This window comes from Mesoplodon densirostris, chromosome 3 (assembly GCF_025265405.1).
Source record: "Mesoplodon densirostris isolate mMesDen1 chromosome 3, mMesDen1 primary haplotype, whole genome shotgun sequence".
NCBI classification, from domain to species: Eukaryota; Metazoa; Chordata; class Mammalia; order Artiodactyla; family Ziphiidae; genus Mesoplodon; species Mesoplodon densirostris.
The window spans coordinates 163,944,705-163,972,677 of record NC_082663.1 but is presented as its reverse complement, the minus strand read 5'-3'; the positions used below and the strand labels follow the sequence as shown (position 1 = coordinate 163,972,677).

The following is a 27,973-nucleotide window of genomic DNA, read 5'->3' as shown; positions in this document are numbered from 1 at the left end:
CCTGTCTGTCTCTGGACTCACCAGCCCAGCAGTTCTGAAACTATCTGGTCTCAGAATCCTTCTCCAATCTTAAAATATGTTGGGACTCCAAAGAGATTTGGTTTATATGGGTTATATTAACTAATGTTTACCATTTAGAAATGAAAACTCAGAATGTTTCATTTAAATGAATTTATTTTAAAATAACAATGATATACCCATTACATGTTAACAAAAGACCATATTTTTATGAGAAATAATTACATTTTCAAAAAAATTATTGAGAAAAGTAGCACTGTTTTCCTTTTTTGCAAATCTCTTTAATGTCTGGCTCAGTAGAAGACTGCTGGATTCTCATGTCTGCATTCAGTCTTTTGTGATATCACATGTCACATAAGCTCTGAAAAATTCCACGTATCTTGGTGAGAGAATGAGAGCAAAAAAAGCAAATAGTATCTAAATAGTATTATAAAAAGAGTTCTCACCTTGCAGTCCTCCGCTTTGAGAACCATTACCCTAGTCTGTAGTGAATTTCTTCATGTCTTCCTGATTTTCCTTTGGTCTTACTCATTTCCCTATGTGTGAAAGGGCAGTGGCTGGTGAGGTATAAGACAGCTCTACTTTGTTCAAACAGTACCTTTGCAAATATTTCATATAATTCAAATTCCCCCCAATGCAAAAGACATTGGCTATTCTTATGCACCAGCCTGTACTGCCAATTAGTAATAGAGCGAATGCAGTCTACAATCCACACACCTGAGGAGTTTTGAAATTAGGAGGAATTTTAGATGAATTGTTGATGGCAGTCGGGGAGGCTGGCATCATTTCAGGAAGTCACAAAAATTGAGATTTTATTAATATTTTTCCATTGCATTATTTTGAATTTGCATAAATTACGTTCTTCGCTGTAGAGAAGGAAGCCCTTGATAATGGTAGGGGAGGAGGGAGACGGAGCGTCAAGAAGACGATCAGCTCCTTGAAGGCAGGCACTCTCTTCCCCTCCTCCTCCCCTTTATGCTGACCTCCACCAGGCGATCTGAGTTGGGGGGCTTGCAGGGAGCGATCCATGTGCACCTCTTCAGGTGTGAGTCACTGGCTCAGGAGAGAAAAAGCAAAAACAGTGGAAGCACTAGACTTCATTAGCAGAGTGATTTTTTAAAGAACTGATGAGGGCTTTCTGCTCCCAGGCAGCCATTATTCCAAAACCATTTTCCTCTGTGTCTAACTCCATCATGCTTAAATGCCCATTATGTCACTCTCGTCTTGGCCATGAAGTTCTGTGAGCAACAGGCAGGTATGGGATTTGATAGAAGTGGGCCAAATTCATGGACAGGAGGACGGCATTGTCTCAAGCAAATGAAGATCATTGTTAATAATGCATGGAGCAGTGGGGCTGGGCATCCCCAGGTACTTTTTGCTAGAAGGTCATGGCCTTTTCCCCTGCAGGGGCTGTTTGGATAATCTGAGTTTCTGTGTATTTCAGTCCCAAATGCAGGTGCATGGAAAGCATATGCAAAGGAAGCCCTATAAATGAGACTCATGATGGGGACTTTTTTCTTCTTGTAGATTCCCATGCAGTTGTAAGAAATAACACAGACACGTCCCATGTACCCTTTACCTAATTTCCCCCAAAGAACTATAGGACAGTATCACAACTGGGAATTTCTAGACTCACAGGGCTCTTGAGAAGTCCCTGACCTCAGAGGGAAGAAACTCCAGGGAATAGTGTGCTATCTCCCCTTGGAAGGATTGTCTTCAGTAAGAACCTGGAGGATGTGAAGCTGCATCAGGGATCCCTGGCTGCAAGTGACAGAAGTTGGTGCAGATTCCAGGTGCTCCCCCAGATCTCTGACTTACATGAGGACACCATGGGGTTCCCAGGATGCAAAACTCTTCCTTACCTGGCCCCCGGGTCTTTGGGTGGATGGGTCCCTCAGACCTTCAGCTGAATCAGCTCAAGTACTGTGGTTGACAGGTCAGGCTCTGGAATCACCCAGCCCAAGGCTTGATTCCCAGTTCCTCACTTACTATGTGGTTGACCTTGGCCAATGATCTCTTAGAGCCTCAGTTTCTCATAATGTCTTATATAGCACTTACCATGTGTCAGTCATTATTCTAGGAACATTATACAATAACTCATTTACTACCGACAACCCCCAAAAGGGAAATATTATTATTAGTTCCTATTTTGAAAGTGAGGAAACTGAGGCACAGAGAGGTTATTTGCCCAAAGTCACCCAGCTAGAGAATAACAGGTTTGGGTATTTGAAGCCAGGCAGTATGCATCACAAGTCCACATACATAAACCACTGTCTTATTTTGCTTCTCCTTATCTGTGAGCTGGGTTCAGAAGTGCCTCAGTGAAGTTTTACAAGACAAACTGCTTAGCACTCTGCCTGGCATGGAATAAATAAGCACCAATAAATGCTAGTTAACATTATTGTTGGTATAATTTCTTCTGGAAGTTTCTGAGTATTCATTACTTGTTGCTGTTATAACAACAGCTTCCATTTTGACCACCTACTATGTGTCAAACCTTCATGAGCCCTCCCAACTACCCAAAAGGGGGAGTCTCTCTTTTATAGATGAAACAAGTGAGAATCAGGGGGATGCAATCTGGCGGAAGTGGAGATAGGATTCACCCCCAGGGGCTGCACCTGGAATCACAGCTCCGGGAGGAGCTTCAGGGACACCAGCCTAACTTCATGTCCAGCTCAGGACTGGAGCTGACAAAAAGTCATTGATTCATTCCAAAAAGCCCAGTGACAGACCCCTGGTTCTGTACACCAGTGGTTCTCATGCTCCAGCACAGGTCCCCTGCAGCCATTGTTAAAACACAAAGTGCTGTCCATCTCCTCGGGACCCCATGCAACCACTCCCCACCACACCGCCTTGGGGTTTCTGGTTCAGTAGGGCTGGGCTGAGGGCCTGAGAATGTGCATTCCTCACAAGCCTCCAGGGAATGCTGATATTGCTGGTCCGGGGACCACACTTTGAGAATGACTGCTCTAGGCCAAGTTTTTGGAGTGGTAATGGTAGAGATGACAGCGTCTCCCAATTATCCCCTTTCCAAGACTGAGACGGACTTCCCCTGCAGGGCCAGTGCCTTGTATTTATCTGCATTGTAAATCATAAATCCCCATCTCTGCGGTTACCTTCCCTCCATACAGGGTTCTTAAACTTGTGTGTTCTCAGAAACCTGTCTCTGATTGGAGCTGAACCCCTTCCCTAGGCCACTTGCATCTGCTTGGTGATGGGGAGCTCACCCTTTCAAACTTCCTTCGAAAGTAACATCTACTGTTACTTTTCTGATTAAAAACAAACACAATGAAACCAAACCTTCCTAGTGTTGAAAATTTAGAAAAGTACCAAAAATAAAAAGAGGGAAGAAAGTTACAGTTAACCACCATCCCACTGTTACTACTTTGATGTATTTTGGTATTATTTCCTTATAGTCTCTTGTTATTTTTTATATATTTGGTTTTTTTAAGTTGAGGTATAATTGATATATAAGATTATATTAGTTTTCAAGTGTGTAACATAATGATTCGATATCTGTAGTATGTATTGCAAAATCATCGCCACAATAAGCCTAGTTAATATCCATCTCCCCACAGTCACATTTTTTTTTCCTGTGATGAGAGCTTTTAAGATCTACTCTTTTAGCAACTTTCAAATACGCAATAAAGTATTATTAACTATGGTCATCACGCTGTACGTTATATCCCCATGGCTTTAAGACCAGAAGTTTGTACCTGTATCTGTTAATATTGGTATAAAAATGTATATAGCTCTGAGAACCCTGAAAACAAATGATGTTCTAAGTGTGCTCTGCCCATGAGGGCTGCTGTTGTTTTCAGAGTGGAATTCAAAGAAGGAACAGAGGTTTCCCAGGGATGGCTTCCTGGGTGGGACCAGCAGGTCTTTGATCCAACTGCCAGGACACGGGCACAGAAGTCAGAATCACTGTCATCGGTGCAGTGGACAGTGGCACAGCAGGAAAGAAGTTTGAGTCAGTTGAGTGGGGACAGGGAAAGGAGAGCTATCACTGGTTGGCCTTGCATTCTCCTGGGCCCGGGGAAGCCCTTGTACATTCTTGAGCAGGAAATGACTTAACAAAGGGATTTCCCAAAGACCATCCATGCAGCAGAAGACAGAATGTATTGGAGGGGGGAGAGTGGGAAGGCAGGGGGAGGAAGCATGGGGACACAAGTGAGGAGCAGCCCGGGGACCCATCCAGTCCCTGGTGGTCTGAGCAGTGATATGGTGTGGATGGGGCTACTTCTGGGCTGCCAGGATGGAGAGGGACTGGTTGATCTTCACCATGACGATAATGAGGAGGCCACCGGTCAGCAGGAAGGTGGGCCAGAAGAGGGAGAAGAGGAGGGTCTGGGGACCGTAGAGGCGCTGATACAGGACGCTCGTCTCATTCTCCCGAGTCGTGGAGAAGCAGTCGAAAACCTGGCGCTCGTGGAGTTTGGCTCTAACCTTCTCCACATCGGCCCGGGCCATCTGGTAGTTGTCCAGGCTGCCTGGGATGTAGGAGCACTGTAGGGAGAAGCGAGAGCACCCATGGGATTGGAAATCCCTGTTTCTTAGGGCCTGGCATGGAATAAAGAAAAGCGTCAGCTTTGGAGTCAGGCCCCTGGGTGGGAATCAAGACTGTCCAAAGCTTGGCAGGCTGCACGTTGCGTGGTTCTAGAAGGTGTGTACACAGTGTCGTTTGGGAGGGTGGTGGCCTTGGAGCTGCTCAGGGTACACGCTGCACACCTGGAGACAGGGGCCCCAGTTGGAGCCCTGGATCTGCTCCCATTGGCTTCAGAACCTTAGGCAAATCGCTTACCATTCTGAGCCTTGATGTCTTCATCACTTAAATGGGTTAATAGCAATACCTTTTTCAAAGGACTTTATTAAAGAACTTCAAACTTATCTAAGGAGACCAATGGGGGACACAGGCTGAGTGGGCTCTATATTTCGATTCAGGGCAGAAGTCATATACTCAATCGCCTACAAAGCTCAGGCAGGTAACGTCCACAGGTGAAGTAGGTGAGGGAATAGGTTGACAGATGCCAGCTGACACTTGGTGTCAGGGGATGGGTGGTCCTGGTGAGATGGAGAGAGCCAGGTGCATCTAGACTGGCAGGCATCACTCCATCTGGACAACTGATGTCATGCCATCCAGAAGACCTACTGTAGCCAGACCTGCAATATTTTAAGAGAAGCCAGAAAACCAGATTTTAATGTGGACTCTCACAATTTTAAAATATTGGTGAAAATTTGAATTGAAAACCCTTTGAGGTCTAACTCTGCGTGAGCCAAGCGACTGATGTTGGCCAGCTGGTATTTGACACCGAGATTCAAAGGAAAGAGAGAATGCATTTAAAAGAGCTTTGTGCAGGCAGAGCCTGGGACACGTTTAATTCTGACACTGATCATTGTGATTAGGAAGCTTCCGGCCTGGGCAGATGAGTTCCAGATGGAAAGCTCAGCAGAGAAGGCACAAAGTGGAGACCCTGGTTTTATCTCTGTTCCATGCTAGGAGGTCTGAATGTTGCTTAGGTGAGCCTCTGGCAGATGTTCTGCGAGCGTGGTCCCCCGCACGGCCTCCGCAGCAGACCACCTGGAAGGCTGGCCATAAGCACAGCCTCCCTACTCACTCTGAATGGCTGAGGGTGGGGCTCAACAATCGGGTGATTCCTCCACGCACTAAAGTTCGAGGGCCACTGCCCTCGTCCAATCACGTCCAAGATCAAAAACGAGTGACAGTGTTGAGCCAGCTTCTCCCCAGGCCTGGGTTGCTCCCTGTATTTAAATGAGGTCCTGCCCCAAAGCTGCCTGCCTGGACTGCATTCAGTCCAGCAGTACAGAGAATGGTTGCATCACAGTTCTGACAGCCTGGAAAGTGGGAGAGCTGCATCCAGATGTAGATCCACGTCCCCAGCCAGTCAGGGAGCAGCTGGGGCTGGGGAGAAGCCGGCTCCTGAGGAATCTGGCATTCAGATTTGTTGGGTACGATAGGGTCCCAGTAGCAGGTGGATCCAGAATCCTGAGCTCAGAGGGCCTAGTCCTATCTCCCCAGAGTCTCTGACGGTGACCTTGGGTAACCTAGCCCACTGAGCAAAGGTGTGGCGATGGAACCAGACGGGCCTGAGTTCAACCACAAGTTCCAAGTTGTGTGACCTTGGCAAATGTCTCAACCTCGCTGAGCGTTATAGACTGGGTTTGGGAGGGTGCCCGCCTAGCAGAATTGTCACAGCGGTTAAACAAGATGATTCACGTTAAGTGCTTAGCGCAGAGCCCAGGACATAGTACGTGCTCAATAAATGGAAGATGCTGTTAATAACAATAATAATATTGTGACTTAACTATGAAATTAAAACAATATTCCTTCTTCTTTCCCTTAAGGAGGGGCCTATGGACAAGCTCCGAAGTGGGGACTTGTGCCCATCCTGGGGTCCCACTGTATCCTTTGCCAGCTTGGGATTACTCTAGATCCTTTATGTCCTCTAGACACTGGACAGGAGTTTACTCTGCAGAGCCAACCTCAGAGGCCTGGGGCCCACTTGCATCCTCTCTCCCCTGCCCTGGGTCCAGCTAACCATGAGTTGTCTAAAGGATCTTAAATGATCTAGCCTCTCCCCCAAGGCCTGCAGTGTCACTGTCCCCAGCATAGACCGTGGGAAGGGGCTTAGAATCCCCCCAGGCTAAGTCTCATGGAAGAATCCAAGAGTGGGCTGGCGACACCCTTCCTCATAGTAGGGGTTGGGGGAGGCAGCCTTGCCAGGCCTTTCACATGTGATTCCAGAAGACACTCAGCTGGCCTGGAGAACTGGCTCCTTGCACGGCAAGGAGCTGAACAAAGGTGGGAGGAACAGCTGGTGCACCAACCGAGCTGTTTGGCAAAACCGTGAAGGCCACTTCCACCGTCATGCCAGAGTGGCAACCTGCCATTGGCACCGCTCCTGGTGGTGCCTGGATGCTATGGGATAAAAGATAGAACATCCAGTGGCTGCCAGGGCTGTCCTTCCAAGACCAGGCAGAGGCATGTCTCACAGGCTGCTGACAGCCCATTAGGGAGAAGATCTGGCCTTGCGCTCCTCTGGCAGCCTCAGGACCGGGGTGGCAGCCTGCAAACCAGCCTGTTCCCAGCCCCCATTGCACCAGTGATCACTTCTGCTTGTCTTTGAAAATGTGCTTCTTGATCCTTGAATAAATCAGGGGCCCCTGGATGCCAAAGAAGAGGCAGGGGTCCTGGGAGGAGCTGATTCAGGTGGGTTTGGAGGCTCTAGCTCCATCTGGCATGGCCGAGCCATGCTAGTGATGACAGAACAAGTCAGACCGCCTTGCACTGCGCAGACCCACTTCTCCATGAGTCCCTAGCACTGTCAGCGATCCCACGGTCCCCCCAGGCACCCTTCCCCTTCCCATCCCATCAGCTGCCCAATTCTGACTGTCAGCATCCATCCCTACCCAAGCCGTCCCGGGTGTTTGCTGTGGCCCTCACCTCCCTCCCCAGTACCTGAGCCCCACAGTCCTCCACATCACTCTGATCATGCTGCCAGGACCCCAAATCCTTTAAAGACTCCCAACTGCTCACAGCAGTAATTCCCAAGGAACCTTGGAATCACCTGAAGAGCCCAGAGATTCTGCTTCAGTGGGTCTGGGGTGGGACCCTGGTTCTAAGTCCCCCAGATGGATCTAACCCACAGACAGAGGTGAGGAACCCCAGCTTCCCTGATCACATTTTAATTCCACAGTTTGGTAGTCCTTGGCAGGGAAGACAGGCACACAGCTTATACAGCGCCAGAATATCATTAGTATTTCCCTTCTTTACGGTTTGCTTGAATTTAAATCCCTGGTAATCAGTAGAACCTCCCCCCAGGAAATGGTGGAGTCTATTAGGAGTTGCAGATGACTTTACTCCCTGTTAAAGCCAGCGCCACGAGCATTATTTGGTGTGAGGTTTTTCCAGGCAAAGCTCTGGCCTTTTGATGCAAATGAAAAGGAACTTCATGTGTTCCCAGCCCAGGTTGATGAGAGACCAGCCCTGGTGGAATCAGAGTCTCTTTCAAACTGTGTACCCAGTACGTCAACCCCGAGTCCAGATGGCCTTGGCATTTGCTCTACGTATTTCCAGGGCTACACGGGGAAGACTAACCTGCACATCTCATATGGTTGAACCAGTGTGTTTTTCTGTAAAATGGCAATTGTGGATAAGCTTAACCCTTCCTCCATCTTTCCTTCCCAGTTTTCTTCCTTATGCTGAACTGTTAAAGCTCAAAAAAAAAAAAAAACAAATCCTGATGGAATATAAATGCCTAATCCCATTCTCTGTAAAATGGTTGCTTCATGTGCTTGCCTAACTGTGCTGTGTCAGGGAATGCTGGAATTCAACCTCTCCTCCTTCTCTCCTACTGTGTTGTGCTTGCTATCACTCTCAGACACCCTTGAAGACTGTCCTTTTAGCAAAAAAAAAGAAAAAAAATTGAGGAAAGTGTTTTCTGTCATATTCTTTTAATATGGGAGCTAATTACCTTCTATAACATGTAGCATTCTTCATTAAAGTTTTTCGTCTCTCAAAAAACAAAGAAAAAGCTACAAAAAAACCCACCCCAGTTTAATTGTCCACTTGGGTACTGTGAGGGGCTTCTGAGAACAGACCCTAGGCTACCTCTGAAACCTTTTCCCGCTGCATCCCATCCTGTGGCATGGTCTGTGCCGGTGTTGGAATCTCTCTCTTACCCAGCCTTCCCTCCCCGTGTCTTCTTCTCTGCCTCCCCTTGATATGTATGTCCCCCGCCCCGTATTTCTGTGTAACCTGTACGTGCCTGATTTTTAACCCAAATGCTTTTCTAATACCCTCACCTCAATGTGCTAGGAAATGTCACTCCCGCCTTTAATGCCCATACTTTTTTTGGTTCCTCCCTAGGGCACTAGGTATTATTTCACGTATGAGCTCTCTCCTCTTGAACCCAAAGCCCCTAACACAGGAAGTGCTCAGCGATGGCTGAATGAAAGAGCGAGTGAATGAGGGAATGAAAATGGGCCAACTTGTGTTTCTTATAGAAAGGGAAACAATGGTGGATTTGGGGTTGGGGGCTGTTGAGAGTCAGTGATGGGAACATCTCCCAAGTGTTGGCCTCCAAAGGTTGCTCTAAATCTGGGCCTCTGGCTTCCTAGAGTTGCAGGTGGGAGTCACAGGTGTTCCTCTCTGTGGGGTCAGCTCTGGGTCTGGCCTCTCATGTGACTCACTTTACAGGATGAAGCAAGACCATTAACAGCTTCTTTGTTGTGGCTGCTATCCACCCAGCATCGAGCTTGGTACATCATATACAGTCCCTGACTTCATAACATTGCTTCAACACATGTAGAAACTGAGGCTTAGAGGGGCCGCGTTGGCTGCTCCCACCACACAGCTGGTTAGTGGCATGTCTCTCTGACTCCAATGCAGAAGAGCTAAGTCTGTCTGGACCTCACACCAGCTGTGGTCCCTGGTCAAGTGGGTGTATCTTTCCCGGCCTCTGCTCTCCAGAGCGGGGATAGGGAACCAGCTAGGGACAGGCGCGCACGCCTGCCAGGGGTAAGGGGATGTGGACCTTGCCCCCCCAGTCAGTACCTTCTGGTTCCGGTCCCGAGTGTCCTCCGTGTGGTACAGCACGGCCCACCGGCCCACGGATGACACGTTGACCCACAGGCACGGGTACTGGGGCACTCTCTTGCCCTCCAGTTGCTCCTGGTCCCTGATGTTGGTCTCAATCAGGTGACACATGGATTCCTGGGTCCACACGCTGGGGAGACGATGCACACACATACACATCTCAGAACCTGGATGGCACAGATTGCCCAGTGTGAACCCCTTTAGAGAGACCCAGGGCCGAGACCCTCAGCATCTGGCACTAAAGGAGCGTGACCCCAGAGTCTCTGGGCCCAGGGGAGGAATCGTAGAATCTGAGTATCAACGCTTTGGGGCCTTTTGGACAACATCTGCATAAGTGGTTCCGGCCCTGACTGCTCACCCAATACCCTGGGGAGCTTGTAAAGATTGTCGTGGCCAAACCACACCCCAGAACAAGTGAAGCAGAATTTCTAAGGTAGGTGGGCTCCAGGCCCTGGTGTGTTTTTAAAACTCCTCACAGTGATTCTGATGGGCAGCCCGACCTCAGACGCCTTATCCACATCCATCTTCGTCCTGTAGAGGATGGCAGAGAAGTTCAGAAAGGTCGAGTGACTTTTCCAAGGCCACACAGGACCTGAAGCCAGGTATGGATGGCTTCAGAATCTGTGCCCTTTCCTTTAAAATGAGTAGATGAAGGAGGGGATTGATTTGTTTCCCGAGTGGGGAAGATGAGGGGGATGGTGCTTAACCCGGAGAAAACATGTTGGAGGCACATGGCTGCTCTGAGTGGTGCCTTACTCTGTAAGATTCCAGCCTGGAATGGCTCCAGTGCTGTAAAAAGTGGGGCAGGAGCAGGCCCGGAAGAGGATAACAGGCTCATCAACACACCAGTGAATCAATTGTGACTCATCTCCCATTTACCAGGCAGAAAACACATTGCCAGACCGAGGGGGCTGTCAGCCACTGGAAAGTGACCAGAGGCAAGGGTCTGAGACTTATCCCAAGATCAGGCTGAGAGAACTGAGCATATTTGTTCCCATTAGAACATGGATCAGGGACTTCACAGCTTTTCCTTTAAAAGCTCAAGTGGTTGACATGTCAGGCAGCAAAGGCATGGGACATTCTCTGAGATTCCAGAGCAGAGCTCCAGGGGAACAGTTTTTGGTTCAGTGTAGACACTCCCTGCTTATCAGAAGGGCCCCCACATGAAATGGCGTATACAGTTGAGGTAGTGAGCTCCCCATCACTTGAGATATTCAACAGGAAGATAGATGCCCAATTGACTCAGAGGTTTGTGAAAGAGAGCCAAAATGCAGATGAGCTACAAAATTCTGTGACTCTCTGATTCCTCCTGGGATCAGACTCACACTGGGACATTTGCTCTGATCCTTGGCTCTTTCTTTCTTTCTTTCTTTCTTTTTTTTATTTTTGGCTGCGTCAGGTCATAGCTGTGGCATGTGGGCTTCTCTCTAGTTGAGACACGTGGCATTCTCTCTAGTTGTGGTGCGTGGGCTTTTCTCTAGCTGTGACGTGCGGGATTTCTCTCTCTAGTTGTGGCATGCAAGCTCCAGAGCGCATGGGCTCTGTAGTTTGCAGCACGCAGGCTCATCAGTTGAGGCATGTGGGCTCAGTAGTTGTGGCGTGCGGGCTTAGTTGCCCTGCCGTATGTGGGATCTTAGTTCCCCGACCAGGGATCAAACCCACGTCCCCTGTATTGGAAGGCAGATTCTTAACCACTGGACCACCAGGGAAGAGGTGTTGGCCTCCTTGGCTGTTTCTTGTGAGAAGGGCCTCCTGCATCTTTTACGCCCAAGTTCCAGAATTCCAGACATGCAGGGCCCAGTCCGGCCTACCCTCCCTGCACTTGAACCCTTGACCCTAAGAATGAGGATTGTCCAGACCTTCCTGCCTGGTGTGAGGGTCAAGGGGAACGGTAAGAAGAAGCCTGGGGTTCCTTGCAGACCAGACCCTTAGGGGAGAGGCCGGAGGATGGGGTCAGGCCGGGAGGGTTCAGTACCTTTTCTGGTAGAGTGGCAGCATGGTCGTGCCGAGGATGTAGTAGGTGATGACGGCGCACACCACCATGGCCACACCCAGGCAAAGGGCTCGGGTCTCTCCCCGCTTCTGGGCCATCACCAACTTCTTCCCCATGTCCACAAGGGACAGCAGTCATTTCTAGGACCACAGAGGCAAACAGACGTGAGATCAGCACAGGTGACAGGTAAACCACAGAAGGGAGGACAGGTGGGAGAAGAAGGTGCTCAAATATCAACATCATCTTTACTTTTATATGGAGCTTGGCAACCTCAGAGGGTTCTTTTGACCCCATGTAAGCCTCCCCCCAGCTCTGAGAGGCAAGTACTATCATCCCCATTCTACAGATGAAGGACCTGTGGCTCAGAGAGGTAAAGTGACTGGCCCAAGGTCACACAGTGTGTGACACGCTCAGTAGTGGCCCCCAAGATACACATGTTCTCAGCCCCGGGATCTGTGACCGTTACTTTACATGGCAAAGATTTTTAATTAAGGATCTTGAGATGGGGAGATTATCCTAGACTATCCATGTAGACCTAAATGTAATTGCAAGGATCCTTATAGGAAGGAGGTGGAGGGAGATTAGACACTAAAGAGGAGAGGGCGCTATGACCAGGGCGGCTGAGATTAGAGTGATGTGGCCACGTGCCACGGAGTGCAGGCAGCCACCAGAAGCTGGAAGAGGCAAGGAATTACGTATTGTCCCCTACAGCCTCTGAAGGAAGTACAGCCCCGCTGACACCTTGATTTAGCCTTGCCAACATCTTGCTGATTTTAAACTTCTGGCTTCCGGAACTGTGTGTAAGTAAATTTCTATTGTTTAGGGCCACCAAGTTTGTGGTACTTTGTTACAGCACCGATAGGAAACTAATACTGGAGATAAACTAATATCCTCCCTGCAGAGTGGGCCATCCGTGCTCTTCCTCCTAGGATACTTGTCTCAGAACAGCTTGGAGCATTTCACAGTTCTGCCAAAACAGTCCCACAGCAGGGCCGGCTGGGCGGGGGCAGCATGCAGAGAAGGGCCAGCGGGGCCCCCAGAGGGCAGCCACAGGCATTGGGGTGGCAGGAGGTGTCTCCACTACTGGGATCCTGTAAGAGCCTCCTCCTTGCTCCAAGCAAGGGCAGGAGGCATTATGTGGCCTCAGCAACTGCTCTCTTGTACGGGGACTTGAGCCACCCTGGGCCAAAGCAGATTGTATGGGAGTGACTGGCAGCTTCCTTCCTTCCCCCTTCTTGGGCCAGAAGCCCCTCGTTTTTCTTCTGGGAATCTGCTTCTCCCCAGGGCGAGCAGGGCCCCCCCTCCCCTGCTGGGTACACTGGACACCCTCCAACAGTGTCACCCTTGACACCCGTGTGCCCCCTGGAGCCAGAGGTGCCTGGCTTCTGTCCTTGTATGGATTTCCCATCCCTCTGTGCATTGCCTCACAGCCTGTGGTAAATTCCTTTGCTGGTGTTTTGTTTGTCGTTGAAGGTAGCAGTTCTACCAAGGATACAGGGGCCATGGGGCCTTTCTCTGTAATTCCTGTTGTAGGGGAAATTTTAGCCAGATATCAGGAAGGAATTTATTCTCCCCACCAGGTCCCTAACGTAATAAACCTAATATTTTTATAAATTAGTGACTATCCAGGAGATAGGCATTATTAGTCCAAAGGGATTTTCAGCAAAGTGCTTCATTTTCTACTCAGGCTTCTCTTCTAACTATTGGACTGTTTCAAGTGTCCAATCAGAGATGCTTGACCCCCTTTCCTCCCCACTCCAGCTGTTCCCCCTCCCCTAGTGTCCTAAAGAGGAGATTCCAGGGTCAGATACCAAGGTTACAGCCCTGTCACCCCTTCCAAGATGATTGACTCCCTCACCCAATGATGACTTTTCCTTCCACATTTGGGGCACTGAGAAGTGGGGTTTCCCCACATTCTAACAGATCTTACGAACTCACAAGGGAAAAAATGTTCCCTTGACAAAGAAAGACGTTCTGTTCAATTCTCTTCCGTCCTATGACTTCTGTCTTTCTGTCTCTGCGTCTTGTGGCAGTGGGACAGCCCACATCATTGTTTACCTGGGGCCAGTTTAACAAGCCCATCCATGTTTTTGCAGGTAAAGGAATGCAGCCACCTGAGGATGGGCTAAAAGCCCACATGGCCTGCTTCCCCAGGACTGTCTGTGGTCACTGGCGCCTGGCCCCAGCCCCAGGACTGTGGAACACAAGTCTCTGGGTCCAACAAGGAATCTTGCCTTGGAGGGAGGACCTAGGCTGCGTGCTCACAACAAAACCAGTCCTTTCCTGGGAGAGTCGGGGCATCCTTGAAGAGGGGAGGCCTGCCCTGCCTTCCTGGCTAATCAGCCCCCAGGGGCACTGGCCCTTCTGCTGCACAGCTTCTTGTATCTTCTCAGCCCCTGGGCACTCCCAAGGCTGGGGAAGGCAGGACCCTGTGCTACCGGGTCTGAGAACTCAGGAGGAAAAGAGATGGGAGGCTCCCTGTCACAGAACAGTCTGGAATCTGCCATTCGTTCAGATCCCACCTGTCTGCAATGCTCTGGTGAGACTGTGGCCCACACTGAAGGAGTAGGCTTCAGAGGTTTGATAAATCCTCCTAAGACCACGCAGGATAAAAGAATGGGGAGAGGATACGGATGTGGACATGGTCATAGGATACAACATCCAGGGAGAGAGCCTTCAGACAGGAGGAAGGTTGGGAGCTGCTGACATCCCCTGAGGTCTGGACAAGAAGAAATGGGTTGCAGCTGTAAAAGGAGGTATTTCAGTTAGACTCTAAGAAGAATATCTCAGTTTTAAGAATTGCTAAATATCTCTGGACTTTGGGGCTACAGCTTCCCATTTAGAAAAGTCACTAGAGGTCTGGGGTGGATTTAGGAAAGATGAAGAGAAAGGCCAAGCAAGACGGGAGTTTGGAGGGTCCTGTGTGACCTGGTATTTGGGTTGGCCTCCTTTTCCTTAAGAGGATAGGGCATAGAGGACAGTGTTTAGGGGTCTGGTGAAGGGAGGGACAGGGGGTGTTTTGAGGTCATCAGACATGGGATCAAATCCTGGCTTTGCTACTTAGCAACCTTGTGACTGTAAAACGAGTATGATAGTCCCTGCTTCCAAGAGTTCTGACAAAGAGCAAATGATGTATCGAACATCATATCTATCACAGTGCCTGGCCCAACGCAAGCCCTTGATAAATATTAACTCTTACTATTCACAAAGAAAACCCTGAAGGTTTGGATCAGAAGTCCCCAGTGCTCTTGCTGGGCCTGTTTCTGTCCTACCCCCTCCCCTGGTGACAAGTGCCAGGACTGGTCTTGATCTCCAGGCTGCTGCCCTCTGGCTGCTCTGAGAGCTGAGACCTGAGGGCCAGAGCACAGAGTTACTACAGTGACTGAGCCATGGAGCGCCCACCCCTACCCTTGGCCCCCCGAAGGCCACCAGACCACGGGTCCAGCAGTTCTAGTCCCGAGTGACACAACATCAGCTCCTCTGGAGCCCAGAATCCGGATGGACAGCCCCTCGAGGGAGGGAGTTCCCACTGCCAGCCTCCCTCCATGAAGATCTCCCCTCCAGCCCCAGTCTCTGGAGAAACCACTTCCCCAGTGCCCTTGAACTTGGTACTCACAGTCTCCCCGGTGCCCTGTGAGTCTTCGGCAGACACTTTTCTGCCTGGCCCCCAGCCCCCACCCCAAAAGAGGCCGCCTGAGCTCCAGCAGGAAGTTTGGGCTCCCAGTCCGTCTCTGGGAAAGCGGCCTTTGGTTCCCATCTGAGACGAGCCTCCATGCCCAAACATGGTCAAGTCTGAGCACACAGCCCCAAGACACAAACTCGGGAGAGCAGGTACCCAGCCCAGAGGAGGGCAGCTGTTACCCAGGCCCCTGCACCTGCAGTTCCCAGAGTCTAGTGGAAAACAGATGTCGCAAAACAGACAGCAAAACTGAGAAGTCAGGAAAGACCATCTGGGTATATTTGGAGACATTTCTTCTTCACTCAGTCTCTTCTCTGAGCTGGCAGAGAAGCCAGGAATAGAAAATGAGTTTCTTTTTGTTGACATGGGAGAAGGAGGAGGAGTTGAAGCTCTGAGGGGTTGGGCTTGTCAGCCGCTGAGGAGCTGGCATTTCCCCGCTAGAGCAACCAAAAACCCTTAGCCTTTGGCGTTTGTGTGCTGTGTGACCCTGGGCAGGTCACAGCACCTCTCTGAACCTTAATTTTCCCATCTGTGCTCTTGGGATTTTTAAATCTTACTTTGTTCAGGATAGTGATGAGGGTTAGAGATGGTGGAGATTTGGGGCAGGGGAAAAGAAACTCACCTTTTTTTTTTTTTTTTTTTTTTGTGGTACGCGGGCCTCTCACTGTTGTGGCCTCTCCCGTTGCGGAGCACAGGCTCCGGACGTGCAGGCGCAGTGGCCATGGCTCACGGGCCCAGCCGCTCCGCGGCATGTGGAATCCTCCCGGACCGGGGCACGAACCCGTGTCCCCTGCATCAGCAGGCGGAATCTCAACCACTGTGCCACCAGGGAAGCCCGAAACTCACCTTTTAAAGACCAACCAAGCAGAAGCTGGGAGCAGTGAGAGATTGACCGCTGCTTCCAGCCAGCCATGTCCAGGAATAGCCTTCTTGGCCCTATGGCCTCCCAGAGACTGTCAAACTGTACATTTTGGGCTCATGGGCAGAGACTTGTTCCCATCAATAGGAAACGCAAGCAGCAGCGTTTGCAGGCAAAACCATGCTTCCCTCTGCTTCTTCATCCTTAAAGTGGTTCTTGTAAGGATTAAAAAGCAGCGACCAGGGCCTCCCTGGTGGCGCAAGTGGTTGAGAGTCCGCCTGCCGATGCAGGGGATACGGGTTCGTGCCCCGGTCTGGGAGGATCCCATATGCCGCGGAGCGGCTGGGCCCGTGAGCCATGGCCGCTGAGCCTGCGCGTCCGGAGCCTGCGCGTCCGGAGCCTGTGCTCCGCAACGGGGGAGGCCACAACAGTGAGAGGCCCGCATACCGAAAAAAAAAAAAAAAAAAAAAAAAAGCAGCGACCAAAACAAACCCTGTGTATTGGGCCTCCCCTAAGTATCAGGCATGATGCGGGTAGTTAGCATGTCTCTGCCCCACGCTTTACTCGATGGTCAGTTGAAGAAACTGAATCTGAGGCTCAGAGGCCTTAAGTTACTGATCCACAGTTACCCTGCTCTAAGGGCAGGAGCCAGATTCAAAGCTGGCCCTTCCAGATTGCAGAGCCGGGGCTCTCTCTGCTGAGCCTGGTGTTTCTCTAAAATATAAAAGCTCAGCTCGGTTATACAGACACCGGCCAGCTGAGGTTCTGGCGGTCCCCTGAGTGCCCCCAGCTCCTGGGGAGGCGAGCACAGCCCAGCCATTCTGCTGAACGTGTTCTAACCCTTCCCTTGCTCCTGCCTCGGCTGCTATGAGACAGCCAGCCCAGCAGGCCATGAAATGAGAGCGCTACATACCCTCCAGCACTTAGCTCCCTTCCCCTGCCCCTTTCCTAATTGAATCCTATTAACAGTAGAGTACAGCGTCTACATAACGGGCATCATAGCAAAGGGGGTCTCTTAAGACCTCAGACCTTACAGATACTGCATTTTCAATGAAGGCCATAGGGCCTGGAATGCATCCCCTAGGAATGATTTTCCAAGATGGTCCTTGTCCGCACCGCCCCCTCCCGGGAGCCAGAAAATTCCTGCCCATGAACTAATGCAAAAATGCCGGTCCTTCCTTCTGCTCCCCTGTGGGAGAGACACACAGTACAACAGATGGCCTTTCATATGACTAAAGGGCTACATTTAACCAACTAAATGAGGTATTAAGGGTTGTACATTTGGAATTTATAAACGAACACTAGCATTCTTCCCAAGGTACTTTCCCCCCTGGAAGATAGGAACGGGCAGGGAAGGAGGGTGCGATCCTTCTGCTGCATCCACGCTGACCTCTGCCAAAAGGCTTGGACACCCTCTCTCTTCACGGTATGTGGGTGGAAACCCTGTCCCTGGTTGGCTGTGGGGTTTGTGTGGGACAGATGATTGTACGTGGAAGGCAAGGAAATAATGATGCTACAGCAGTGAAGACTGGTACTTTGCACTGGCACAAAGGCTAAGAGATCACAAAACCACTTCCCCAACTTCAACCTTCCAACAACCTCATAAGGTGATAAGCACGGCAGGCTCACAGTAATCCATTCATGTAGAGAATTTTCTACCCATTTTATAGAGGGGGCTCACTGAGGTTCAAAGATGTTAAATACACTGCCCAAGGCAGGTTACTTTGCCTCTCTGCGCTTCAGTTTGTCCATCTCTAGAATGGAGATACGTATAGGTAGCCCCTCAGTGTTTTTTGAGGAATAAGAGATCATCTGAGCTACCTGACACATAATGTGGCAGATTGCATTTTCCCAGGATAGCTACACCAACACACATCCCATCCCATGTGCTCTTCTTTCATTGGGACATCGACATTCCTCCATCAAGAGGGGGCATCTTTGTCCCCTCCCCCTCAGCCTGGCAGAGCATTGTCACTGTCTTGCGGATCGAATGTAGCAGAAGTGACACTGTGATTCCCAAGGCTAAGTCGTAAACCGTGGTACAGCTTTCACTGGGCACTCTCTCGCCGGACACTGTCCTTGGAGCCAGCCACCGTATTGTGAAGAAGCCAAGAGGCCCCGTGTAGGTGTTCCACCTGACAGCCCCAGCTCAGTTCTCAGGCAGCAAACAGCACCTCCCGGGTATATAAGTGAAGGAGCCTGCAGATGACTCCAGCCCCCAGCCTTCAATTCCCCCAGCTGAGGCCTCACATCAGCCACCATTCTGCACCCTCTATGAATTCCCCATCCACAAAACACATGAGCAAATTAAATGGTTGTTTTATGCCCCTATGTTCTGGGGGGGATTTGTTATGCAGCCATAGTAACGGGAACACGTTGAAGTGATTTGGAAGGGGAACTGTTATTGTTGCTGGTAACGGTAGTAGTACAGAACCAGGATTACAATGCCTTAGGTTGCTGTATGGCATGTGATGGGGGGGCTTTAGAAATGCTCTGTGTAGTCTTCTATCAGGTTGTTCACTGCTGCACAAAAGGAGTTGAAGGGTAGTGATATAAGAGGGCTTTTCATTTATCAAGCATCTACTGTGTGCCAGGGCGTGATCCACATATGTATGCAAATACACATACACATGCATATGTGTATGCATACACGTATACACACACACATATGCATACACATATGCATGATACACATATGCACACGCATACATATGTGTGCACACATACACTGGTACGTGTGTACACATATACTTACATGTGTGCATTCACACGCATGCACATATACACACGTATGCATAAACATAATGCAAACACATCCATGTGTATATACACACATATCCATATGTACATATATATGCATGTGTGCATTGTGTGCATACACGTGCATATACTATGCAATACACATATGCACATATATACATATCCACATGCATACACACACATATGCATATACAAACACATATACGTATGCATATGCAGATAGACATAGACACACGCACACATACATATGCACATGTATGCATACACATACACAAATACATACACACATACGTTCCTCTGGGCAATCCTCACAAGAGGTCTTCTTGTTTCTGTTATTTGCCCAAGGTCACTCCCCTGGCATGTGATGTGATGGAGCCGGATGTGCACCTGTGCTTGCTGGCTCCACAGCCCATCCTTGTCCTTCCATGACTCTCCCAGATGCTGTTTTCAAGAGGACCAACATTTCTTTATGACGTCTGCTTCAGCTGCTTTACAAACCCCTTCTACTCGGTCTATAGCCCTTTCTGGATTGTGTATCCACTTACTTATGTAAACCCTTTGAATCAACATCTATTCTGTGCCGCCACTTGGGATAGGAAGTCCCATAAATCAAACTGGCAACCCGTTTCCTGAGCCCCTGCTGAGGGTGTGTCACTGGCTGAGTGCTGCCGGGGGGAGGGTGTGAGTAGCTCTCAGCCCTAGATAAGCCATTTGCTCACAGACATTTGAGGGCCTGCTGTGCAGAGGCTGTGAATCTGTCACTGTGCTGACCTGTGGGTCAGATGTGGCCCCGTCCCCACAGGGGAGCAAGGATGGATTTTTAACACTGCGAAAAGTCACAACAGAAAAGATAAAATGACATGTTTTAAGGGAGAGAGAGTAATGAGGAGCAGAATAAATCACAACAAAAGATTTTTCAATAGAGTTGAGAAGACAAAGTATCAGTACAAAAACAGACAATGAAATGCCAATATTCGAATCAAATGACAAGGCGAGCCCTGCCGGGGAGCAGAACAGGCTCTCTCCCTGTGAGCGAGGAGCTATCTCGCTCCTTTTTCCTGACTCTTCTAGACACTTTTTCCCCTCGTTGCATTTTTCTTACTTAACAACAAGGCATTTTAGCCTGCTGTATTGTAAACATAATTGTAAGCAGCTTGAAGTCCTCTTTGAAACAAGGAGGAACATAAGTCAAGAGCCCTGCAGTCCATCTGTGTAGTAAGGTGGGAATTTTTTTTTTTAATGCCTTTTCCTTTCTGCAAAATCATCTAAGCTCACTGTGGAAAAGGTGGACAACAGAGAAGGGCAGGAGGAAGATGAAGGCACAGTGATAACCTCGCCACGCCATTCAGAGGGAGTTGCTGGTGAGGGGAGGGGGCATGCATCCTTCCAGACACTCATAAAAGGGTGCAGGTGCTCTCCCTCCAGAGAGCATGCCCCCTCTGGCCCCAGCTGCTAGTGAGCTCTTCCCTTCCAGCGGGACTCATTCCTGGGGTCCTCACCTCACCTCCTGTGCCCTTAGCCACCCCCCTCAGCTACTGGGCCAGGTCAGTGCTCTGATTTAACATGCTCAGAGCACTGCGTGCCCCACCTCCACGGCACTTCCCTTCTGTAATTTTACATTTATTTGCGTGCATTCTCCATTAACAGATCACCCATGGGGATGTAAGCTTCCTGAGATCCGGAGCAAGAGCTGTTCCTGCTCACTGCCACATCTCTAACACCCAAAGGAATCAATAGAGAATCTTGGGGTTTTGCTGTTGTTTGTTGTTTGGCTTGGAAAAAAAAAATCTCTTACTTGAAAAATTTTGTTTATCCTCTTAACCATGTTTTTAGTGGATGGTTCAGTGGAGGAACTAATTCTCATGGTTGTGCAACTGATCTCTAGAACGTTTTCATCTTGCAAAATTGAAACGCGGTACCCATTGAACAACTGCCTGCTTTCGGCTTCCCCCAGGCCCTGGCAAACATCATTCTACATTCTGTTTCTATGAGTCTGACTCCTTTAGATACCTCATATAAATAGAATCATACAGTCATTGTCCTTCTGTGTCTGGCTTATTTCATTTAGCATAATGTCCTCAAGTTTCTTCCATACTGTAGCATTTGCCCAGGGGGGAAAAAAATCTTGCTTTTTACTATAACACAATATTATAATCATTTTCCCATCCCATAAGACTTTTTATTTTTTTATTTTTTTTAGCCGTACGCGGGCCTCTCACTGTTGTGGCCTCTCCCGTTGTGGAGCACAGGCTCTGGACGCGCAGGCTCAACGGCCATGGCTCACGGGCCCAGCCGCTCCACGGCATGTGGGATCCTCCCGGACCGGGGCACGAACCCGTGTCCCCTGCATCGGCAGGCGGACTCTCAACCACTGCGCCACCAGGGAAGCCCCCATAAGACATTTTCTAAAGGTTGTATGATATTCCATTTTATGGGTAAACCATAATATATTTGATCATGCCATTGTGGGATATTTAAGAATGGTGCTCGGGCTTCCCTGGTGGAAGGAGTGCTGCTTTGCCTCCAAGGGCAAAGATGAGCGAGATTTTCAGCAGCCACCTGGATGCAAGCCTTCCTGCAGGGCCTCCCAGCTTCCCGTGGCTCCTCTTGCTTTCCGGTTGGCCAGGCCAGGAGCTGGAATGAAGCACCGGCTGGGCAGGCTCTTCCTTGGGCTACAGTGTCAGTTCTGTGGCCGGTGGCTGAGGGTCAACCTTGTGGTGCACACCAACTGACTCAGGCCCCTGCAATCTCTTACCTCTTGTCTGTCAGGATAGTGTGTCTCCTGGACCAGTGACATTAACCACCTACACCCTGAGCGGGAGAGCAGGGGGGACTGCCAATAACCTCCCATACCAACCGGCTCTGCCAACCCCTCCCACGTGCATATGAGGCCCCTGCTCATCCATGATTCCAAGTGATCCTCATGGAAACCCCACGCGCTTAGCAACACTGAGGTTGGTCCCACATCCAGATGGAGTCTCGGGGCTCAAAGTGCCCCCACCTCCCGTGGGGGGAAGTTGCTGGGTTCTGAAGGTGTGCCTGGTGGTCTGAGGGTCGCACCACAGACCAGCCAAGAGAGGCAGAGCCCGTACGTGATGGCATGTTGCTAATGGGGGCCCAGCAGGCCCTGTGGTTAAGGACCCCAGGCTGGATCTCTTTCTCTATCACGTTGTGTGATGAGAGAGACAGATTTACAGGTGTTTCCCCACAACTAAGGAGGGAGCAGTTGATGTAAAGGAGAGGAACATTTATAGATCTAAGGAAGGGCAGGAATTTAGAAAGAAAGATAAAGGTAATAACTGTGCTGACTGGCACTTTAATTTTTCTCCTATTAATGAGGGTAACCAAAAAAAAAAAATTCTTTTTAAAACATACCATGGGGCTTCCCTGGTGGCGCAGTGGTTGAGAGTCCTCCTGCCGATGCAGGGGACATGGGTTCATGCCCAGGTCCGGGAGGATCCCACATGCTGCGGAGCGGCTGGGCCTGTGAGCCATGGCCGCTGAGCCTGAGCGTCCGGAGCCTGTGCTCTGCAACGGGAGAGGCCACAGCAGTGAAAGGCCCGCGTACCATAAAAAAAAAAAAAAAAAAGAAAAGAAAACATACCATGGAAAGAAAGAGGTTAAAAAAATCATCCACAATCCCACTCCTCGATCACAGCAACTATCATTAGGCTTGTGAGTTCTCTTCTAGGTTGCTTCCTGCCCCCGGCCCGGCCTTTTTTCTCTTGTAATGCATCTTTTTCAAAGCTCTTTCCCACACTCTGATTTTCTGTACCCAGTGTGGGAGGTTGGACAGGTAACATCGTCTCCTTTGAACAGGTGGAAAAGGGAGGTCCAGGGAGGCGGCAAGGCCCCCAGCTGACATGTGAAGGAACGAGACTTCACCTGTCCAACTCCAGGGCCGGGACCAATGCCCTTTAATAATAATAGTCTGCTCCAGCCCAGGCACTTGGCATTCACTTTCCTATATAATCCTCACAACAACTGTGCAATAGGTACTGTCATCATTCCCATTTTACAGATGATAAAACTGAGGCTTAGTGCTGGAAAGTAACTTGCCCAAGGTCACACAGTTAGGATGTCTGTAGCAGGGATTTGGACAGGGCGTGGCCTGTCTCCAGAGCCCATGGTCTTAAACCTATGCCCACCATGTCTGCCTGCACGGTGAGACTCATATGTCCTCTCATGGTCTTCGGCGTCCTGCACGACCTGGCTTTTGTTCAGCTTTTCCCTTATTGCTCCCTGCTTCCCACCAGGCCCCTCCGCTCCCACTAAACTGAACTGCTCTCAGTTCCTCCAGTGTTCCGCGCTCTACCCCAACGTCTAGGCTACTATTGCTAATAATGTGCACCTCCCCCCATCCTTCAGGTGGCTTAAAAGCTACCTCCTCCAGGAAGCCATCTCTGACCACTTCCCAGACAGGAGGGGCACCCTCCTCTGGGCTCTCACAGAGGCCGCATTTCCCCTGCCACAGCACCTGGCCTTGGCTGAAACTGCTGGCTGCACTGTCTCCATAACAGACTGTGAGGTGTGGAGTCTTGCTCCCTGGACTGTCTTCAGCATTTAGCCGGATGCTGTGGGGAAAGCCTGTCCTGAGAATGTCCTCTTCTTCCCCCTTCATGATGGGGTGCTAGGTGGGACCCGGTCCTGAGGGCAGGATGCAGCCCTTTAATGGTCTCCAGCACCCATCCTTCTCTGCCTTCTCTCTTCCCCTCAGCCTCTCCTGTCCTCTCAATTACAGGCTGCCCCTGCCCCCACCATGTCCCTTTGGCTTCCCCAGGTCTGAAGCAGCTTTCTCCTCCAACCAATGGTTTACAAAGATTTTTCTGAGGAGCACCAGTCCTGCATAAGATGGTTCCTTGGGCCAAAGTTTTGGGAAGCCCTGCCTAAAAACTGATTTCTTTGATATCCACCTATTAATGCTTTGGAAATCAGCACCTGTTTCATTTGATACATATGAAATGTGAAAATGTTTATTTCCTGGGAAAGTTATTATGAAATAAATGGGGCATCTTACAATCAATGGCATCTTGTAATGAAGGAAATGCGGTATGGAAGGTGTCAGGCAGGTTAGGAGAGTAAAGGTCCTGACAAGTCCTGCAGCAGAGAAGCAAAATTAACAGTGCTGAGCCCAATGCTTCACAAATGAACTCTAACTCCTGAATATTTTTTAAAAGACATAGTAACACTCCAACAAAGTACATTTCTAGAAAATGCACTTTGGAAAGCATTCCCCACAATATTTATCATTTATGGAGCATATTTTAGGATCCACCTTGTGCTGTTTCTCTGATCGTTTCACATTTGCTAATCTTGCCTTCTTGCCTAGACCACATGCTTCCTGAGGGCAGGGCAAGCTTCATAGAAATCACTGATACATCGGAAAAGTGAGGCCCCAGAATTACACTGCTGCTCAGAATACGGCCTCATCCTCCGCAGGGTAGTGAGAGTGACCTTCACCAGGAAGGAAGTAGACCTTCAAAGGTGAGGGCCTTGTTGAATCACGTCTTGTTTGGCTGCTTGACTTAAGGCAAGTTCCTTAATCATTCTGAGCCTCAGTTTTCCCATCTGTAAACTGGAAGAATAACAGTTTCTAGCTTCCAGGATAGATTAGGGGAGATAAAGATGGGTAGAACCCTTGGAACCACTCAAGAGATGATAAGAGCTCTGATGCTAGCTGTTGCTGTCCTTTTGTTGTTATTGTCATCATGAAATCCCCCAGTAGTCAGTGGTGGACGGTATTAATTGGAGGAGGAAATTGTTAGATGAAAGAGGGTCACTGGATAACAGAAGGAGATTAGAATTATTGGCCGGCAGACAGCTGCTTATGGAAGAGTCACTGGCTGGAGGTGACTCTTTGAATAGGCCGCCACTGCAGGGAGAGAGTCACTGGCTGTGAGCTCACTCATTATTCCTCAGGGCATCTGCAGGGCCCAGCCAGACCCTCATCTGTAATCTGCTCTTGCCCAAAGCTGACCGAATGAGCTCTTTGTCATGTAACACAACAGGAGCAAGGGTGTGAGCCGAATTATTCTGCGCCCAAACTCCTAGAGTAGAAGAGGCCCTGTCAGAACTACATTTGTCCCTAGTGGTGACCCCAGGAACTGCAATGTGGACCCGTCAAGGAAAAAGTGGTAAAATTCCAAATGTTTCATTTTGGTTTGGTCTGGTTTGGTAGTTCTTACTGGGGCAAAGGAAGAATTGTATTTCCAATGCCCCATGGCTTCTTGAAGAAAGCATTCACCTCTGTCACGTCAGCCCTTGTCAAAAAGTCTCCACTGAAAAGAAACAAGAGAACAGAGAGAGAGAAGCAGAGTGAAGCTTCGTTCAGCCTGTAGGTCTCTGTGTGTGAGAAACTTAAATAGAAATGAAGGCATTAGGCGGAGAGTCTGGCTGCTCTGAAGCATTTCACTCCTGGAGCAGCTGGGCTCTGGAAGGCGGGCGAGCCTGGCCTCACTAAGAGCGCACACTGCCCTGGGCGCATAGGTGAGGGCCCGCAGGCCTGGGGAGCGGGGGCACAAGGGGTGGCTGGTGAGGTAGGTAGGTTTGGAGGTGTGAGCTGCCCGCATAGCTGAAGAGCTGGAGGAGCAGAGTGGGGGTAGACTCTGTTCCAGGCAGCCAGCGATCACAGCTGCTTGTCTTCAGACTCAGCGGTGTTACTAACGCACCCAGCTCACCCAGGCATTGAGAAGCAGGACGGAAACTCTGGTCCATCTGGTGCTCAAGACCATGCCTTTCCATTTCCACTGTGTCGTCTGCTGGAGTTGACAGCTCAAACCGGACGGCATCATTCAGTGGCCTCCTTGGCAGGGAACAGGCTCCTCGCCTACACTCATCCATATGGAGACTCTCCGAGGACCTGCCTTCAGGATCTTGAGACCCCAAAGAGTCGCCCTCAGGATTTAGAACCTGGGTTCTCGAGGTGTGCATGAACTTGCCTGCCCCGTTGCTCTTAGCAAACCTACAAGAATGAGTCAGTCTCCGTCCCCCGACTTGCTCACGGCTCCAGTGACGCAGGAGCAAAAGAGCCCTGAGCAAGCTCGGCAGAGGCAGGGTTGTACAGGAGTTGTGCACACAGAATCTGGAGCCAGTGTGGGTTCAGATCCCCCCTCTGTCACCGGGGCCACCATGCAGGGTTGGGTAGGTTATGACCAGAGCAAGGGCTCCCGGCCAAGAGAGCGCCGACGCCCGGTGCTCCTGTGGCCACGCTGTGGTCCCCGGGCCTCTACCCAAAGAACAGGGGGTCTTACATCAGTTCCAGAAAAGACCCACGTGCACCAGCCATGACCATCTGCTGCTGGGAGCGAGGTTATTTGGCTGAGTTGTGCTCCCTCGTTGTGCCTCAATATCTTCATCTGAAAAATGGAAAAAATAATATATTTCTCAAATGTGTTGTTGTGAGGCGTCAAGGGCTGGATGCCCAGAAAGCATTGAGAACAGTGTCTAAAGCGTAGGACATGCTCAAAGAGCGTGGTAGGTATCTGAAGGATTAGCCATTGTACCTGACCAGCATTTTTAAAGGATAGTTTTGCTGGTGGCTAACTTTGAACCCACAGTATTACATTTTTTGTTCTAATCTCCAAGGTAACCATCAGAATCCCAGAGAAACCATCAGCAGGCCCATGAACCCCACCAGCCAGCCTGCCTCGTCAGCCTACCCTGTGCAGGTCGGCCGAGTCCTTCACACAGGGCGCCACCGGCAACACAGGGGCACCTACGTGTCCTTCCTACACCCTGAGATGGAAACGGAAAGCTGGCTTTTTTTTTTTTTTTTTTTAAGCTCATCTTCTGTTTTGGACCAATTAAAAGAAAGGCATTTTAATAGCCCTGTGGAAAGGGAACTGACGTTGTTTCCCCAGGCTGCTCGCTGAGCCCAGAGGTCTGGGAGGGATTAATAAAGATGCTATAAATGCAACAGTGGCCCATATGTCTGAGGGCAAAGTGCTCTGGTTTGGGAGGAAGGGAGAAAATTAAATTAAAATGGGAAAATATACGTTATTCAAATGAGGATAGGAAGGAAGAACCCAATGGAGTCTAAAGGAATCTGAGGAAATCTGTCAGCAGGATGTTGAGGTTAGCTCAGCACTGTTGCACAAAGACGTCTGGCAGGTGGTGAACTGGGGCCCCAAACAGAGTCAACTCTTGAGTTTGGTCTCATTCCTCTTACCGATGTCCTATCCATGGGCCTTTAGTGCTGTGGTCCAGGGATGACAGAGAGCTGTATTTATCAGACTTTCTCTCAAGGCAATGTACACGGTCACCCACCCAGCAAATGTTAATGAGGCATCTTCTCTGTCCCTGACCTCGATAAGCACTGGTGACTCAGGGATGAGCAGAGCCAGCTCCGGGCCACCCTCAGGGAGCACTCAGACTCACCATGTGGCCAGTGAGAGGATGAGACTGATTTCCTGTGCCCTCCGTGGGCCGCGGTGCTGGCTCTGGGCAGCATTTGCTCACTTCTTCTCCCAACATCGCCCTCCACCCCTGCCAGGAGGCAGAGGTGATTATGATGCCTATTTTACAGATGAGGCAGCTGAGGTGCAAAGAGGTGAGGGATCTGCCGGGGCAGAGCCAGGGTTAGAACCCAGGGGGGTTCTGACTTTGAAGACTAAGTTCTCACCCACCTTGCAGGCAGCTGTTCTGATAGAAGAGAGCAGAGGAGGAATGTCTGTCTGTCTGCCTGTCTGTCTGTGTCTGTGTGTCTATGTACACGTGTGCATGTGTGTATGGCAATGGTTCTGAGTCTACCTGAGATAAGCATTCCTGGGAGGCTTCCTGGAGGAGGTGAGGTCTAGTGGAGTCCTAAAGGAAAGGTCTTGAGTGCCAGGCTAGGGGATTTAGATTTTATCAAGTGTTTTTTGAGCAGAGGTGAGGCATGATCATATCCTCAACAAACCGATATTTAATTAGCAAGTACTATGTGCCAGATAATCTATTAGACACAGAGAGGGTTGCAGAAATCTAAAATGTGATGTAGTCCCTGCCCTCTCTTAGTTTCAGTCTAGCTGGAGAGATGAAACACTGAAATATTAAAAAAAAAAAAAA

The 27,973-nt window shown here is 49.7% G+C and overlaps 2 protein-coding genes across 3 annotated transcripts in view; one reads left to right on the top strand and one right to left on the bottom strand.

Annotated features, from left to right (window-relative positions):
* KCNIP1 (potassium voltage-gated channel interacting protein 1) overlaps positions 1-27,973 on the top strand; it is a 348,470-nt gene that overhangs the window by 16,191 nt on the left and 304,306 nt on the right. The gene's annotated exons all lie outside the window — the stretch shown is intronic.
* KCNMB1 (potassium calcium-activated channel subfamily M regulatory beta subunit 1) lies at positions 227-15,358 on the bottom strand. The gene is made up of 4 exons (XM_060092548.1): positions 15,247-15,358; positions 11,613-11,770; positions 9,596-9,767; positions 227-4,527 (listed from the first exon to the last, which is right to left on the bottom strand). Exons 2-4 carry the CDS (start codon positions 11,744-11,746, stop codon positions 4,258-4,260), a joined length of 576 nt encoding a protein of 191 aa, XP_059948531.1. The 5' UTR covers positions 11,747-11,770; positions 15,247-15,358; the 3' UTR covers positions 227-4,257.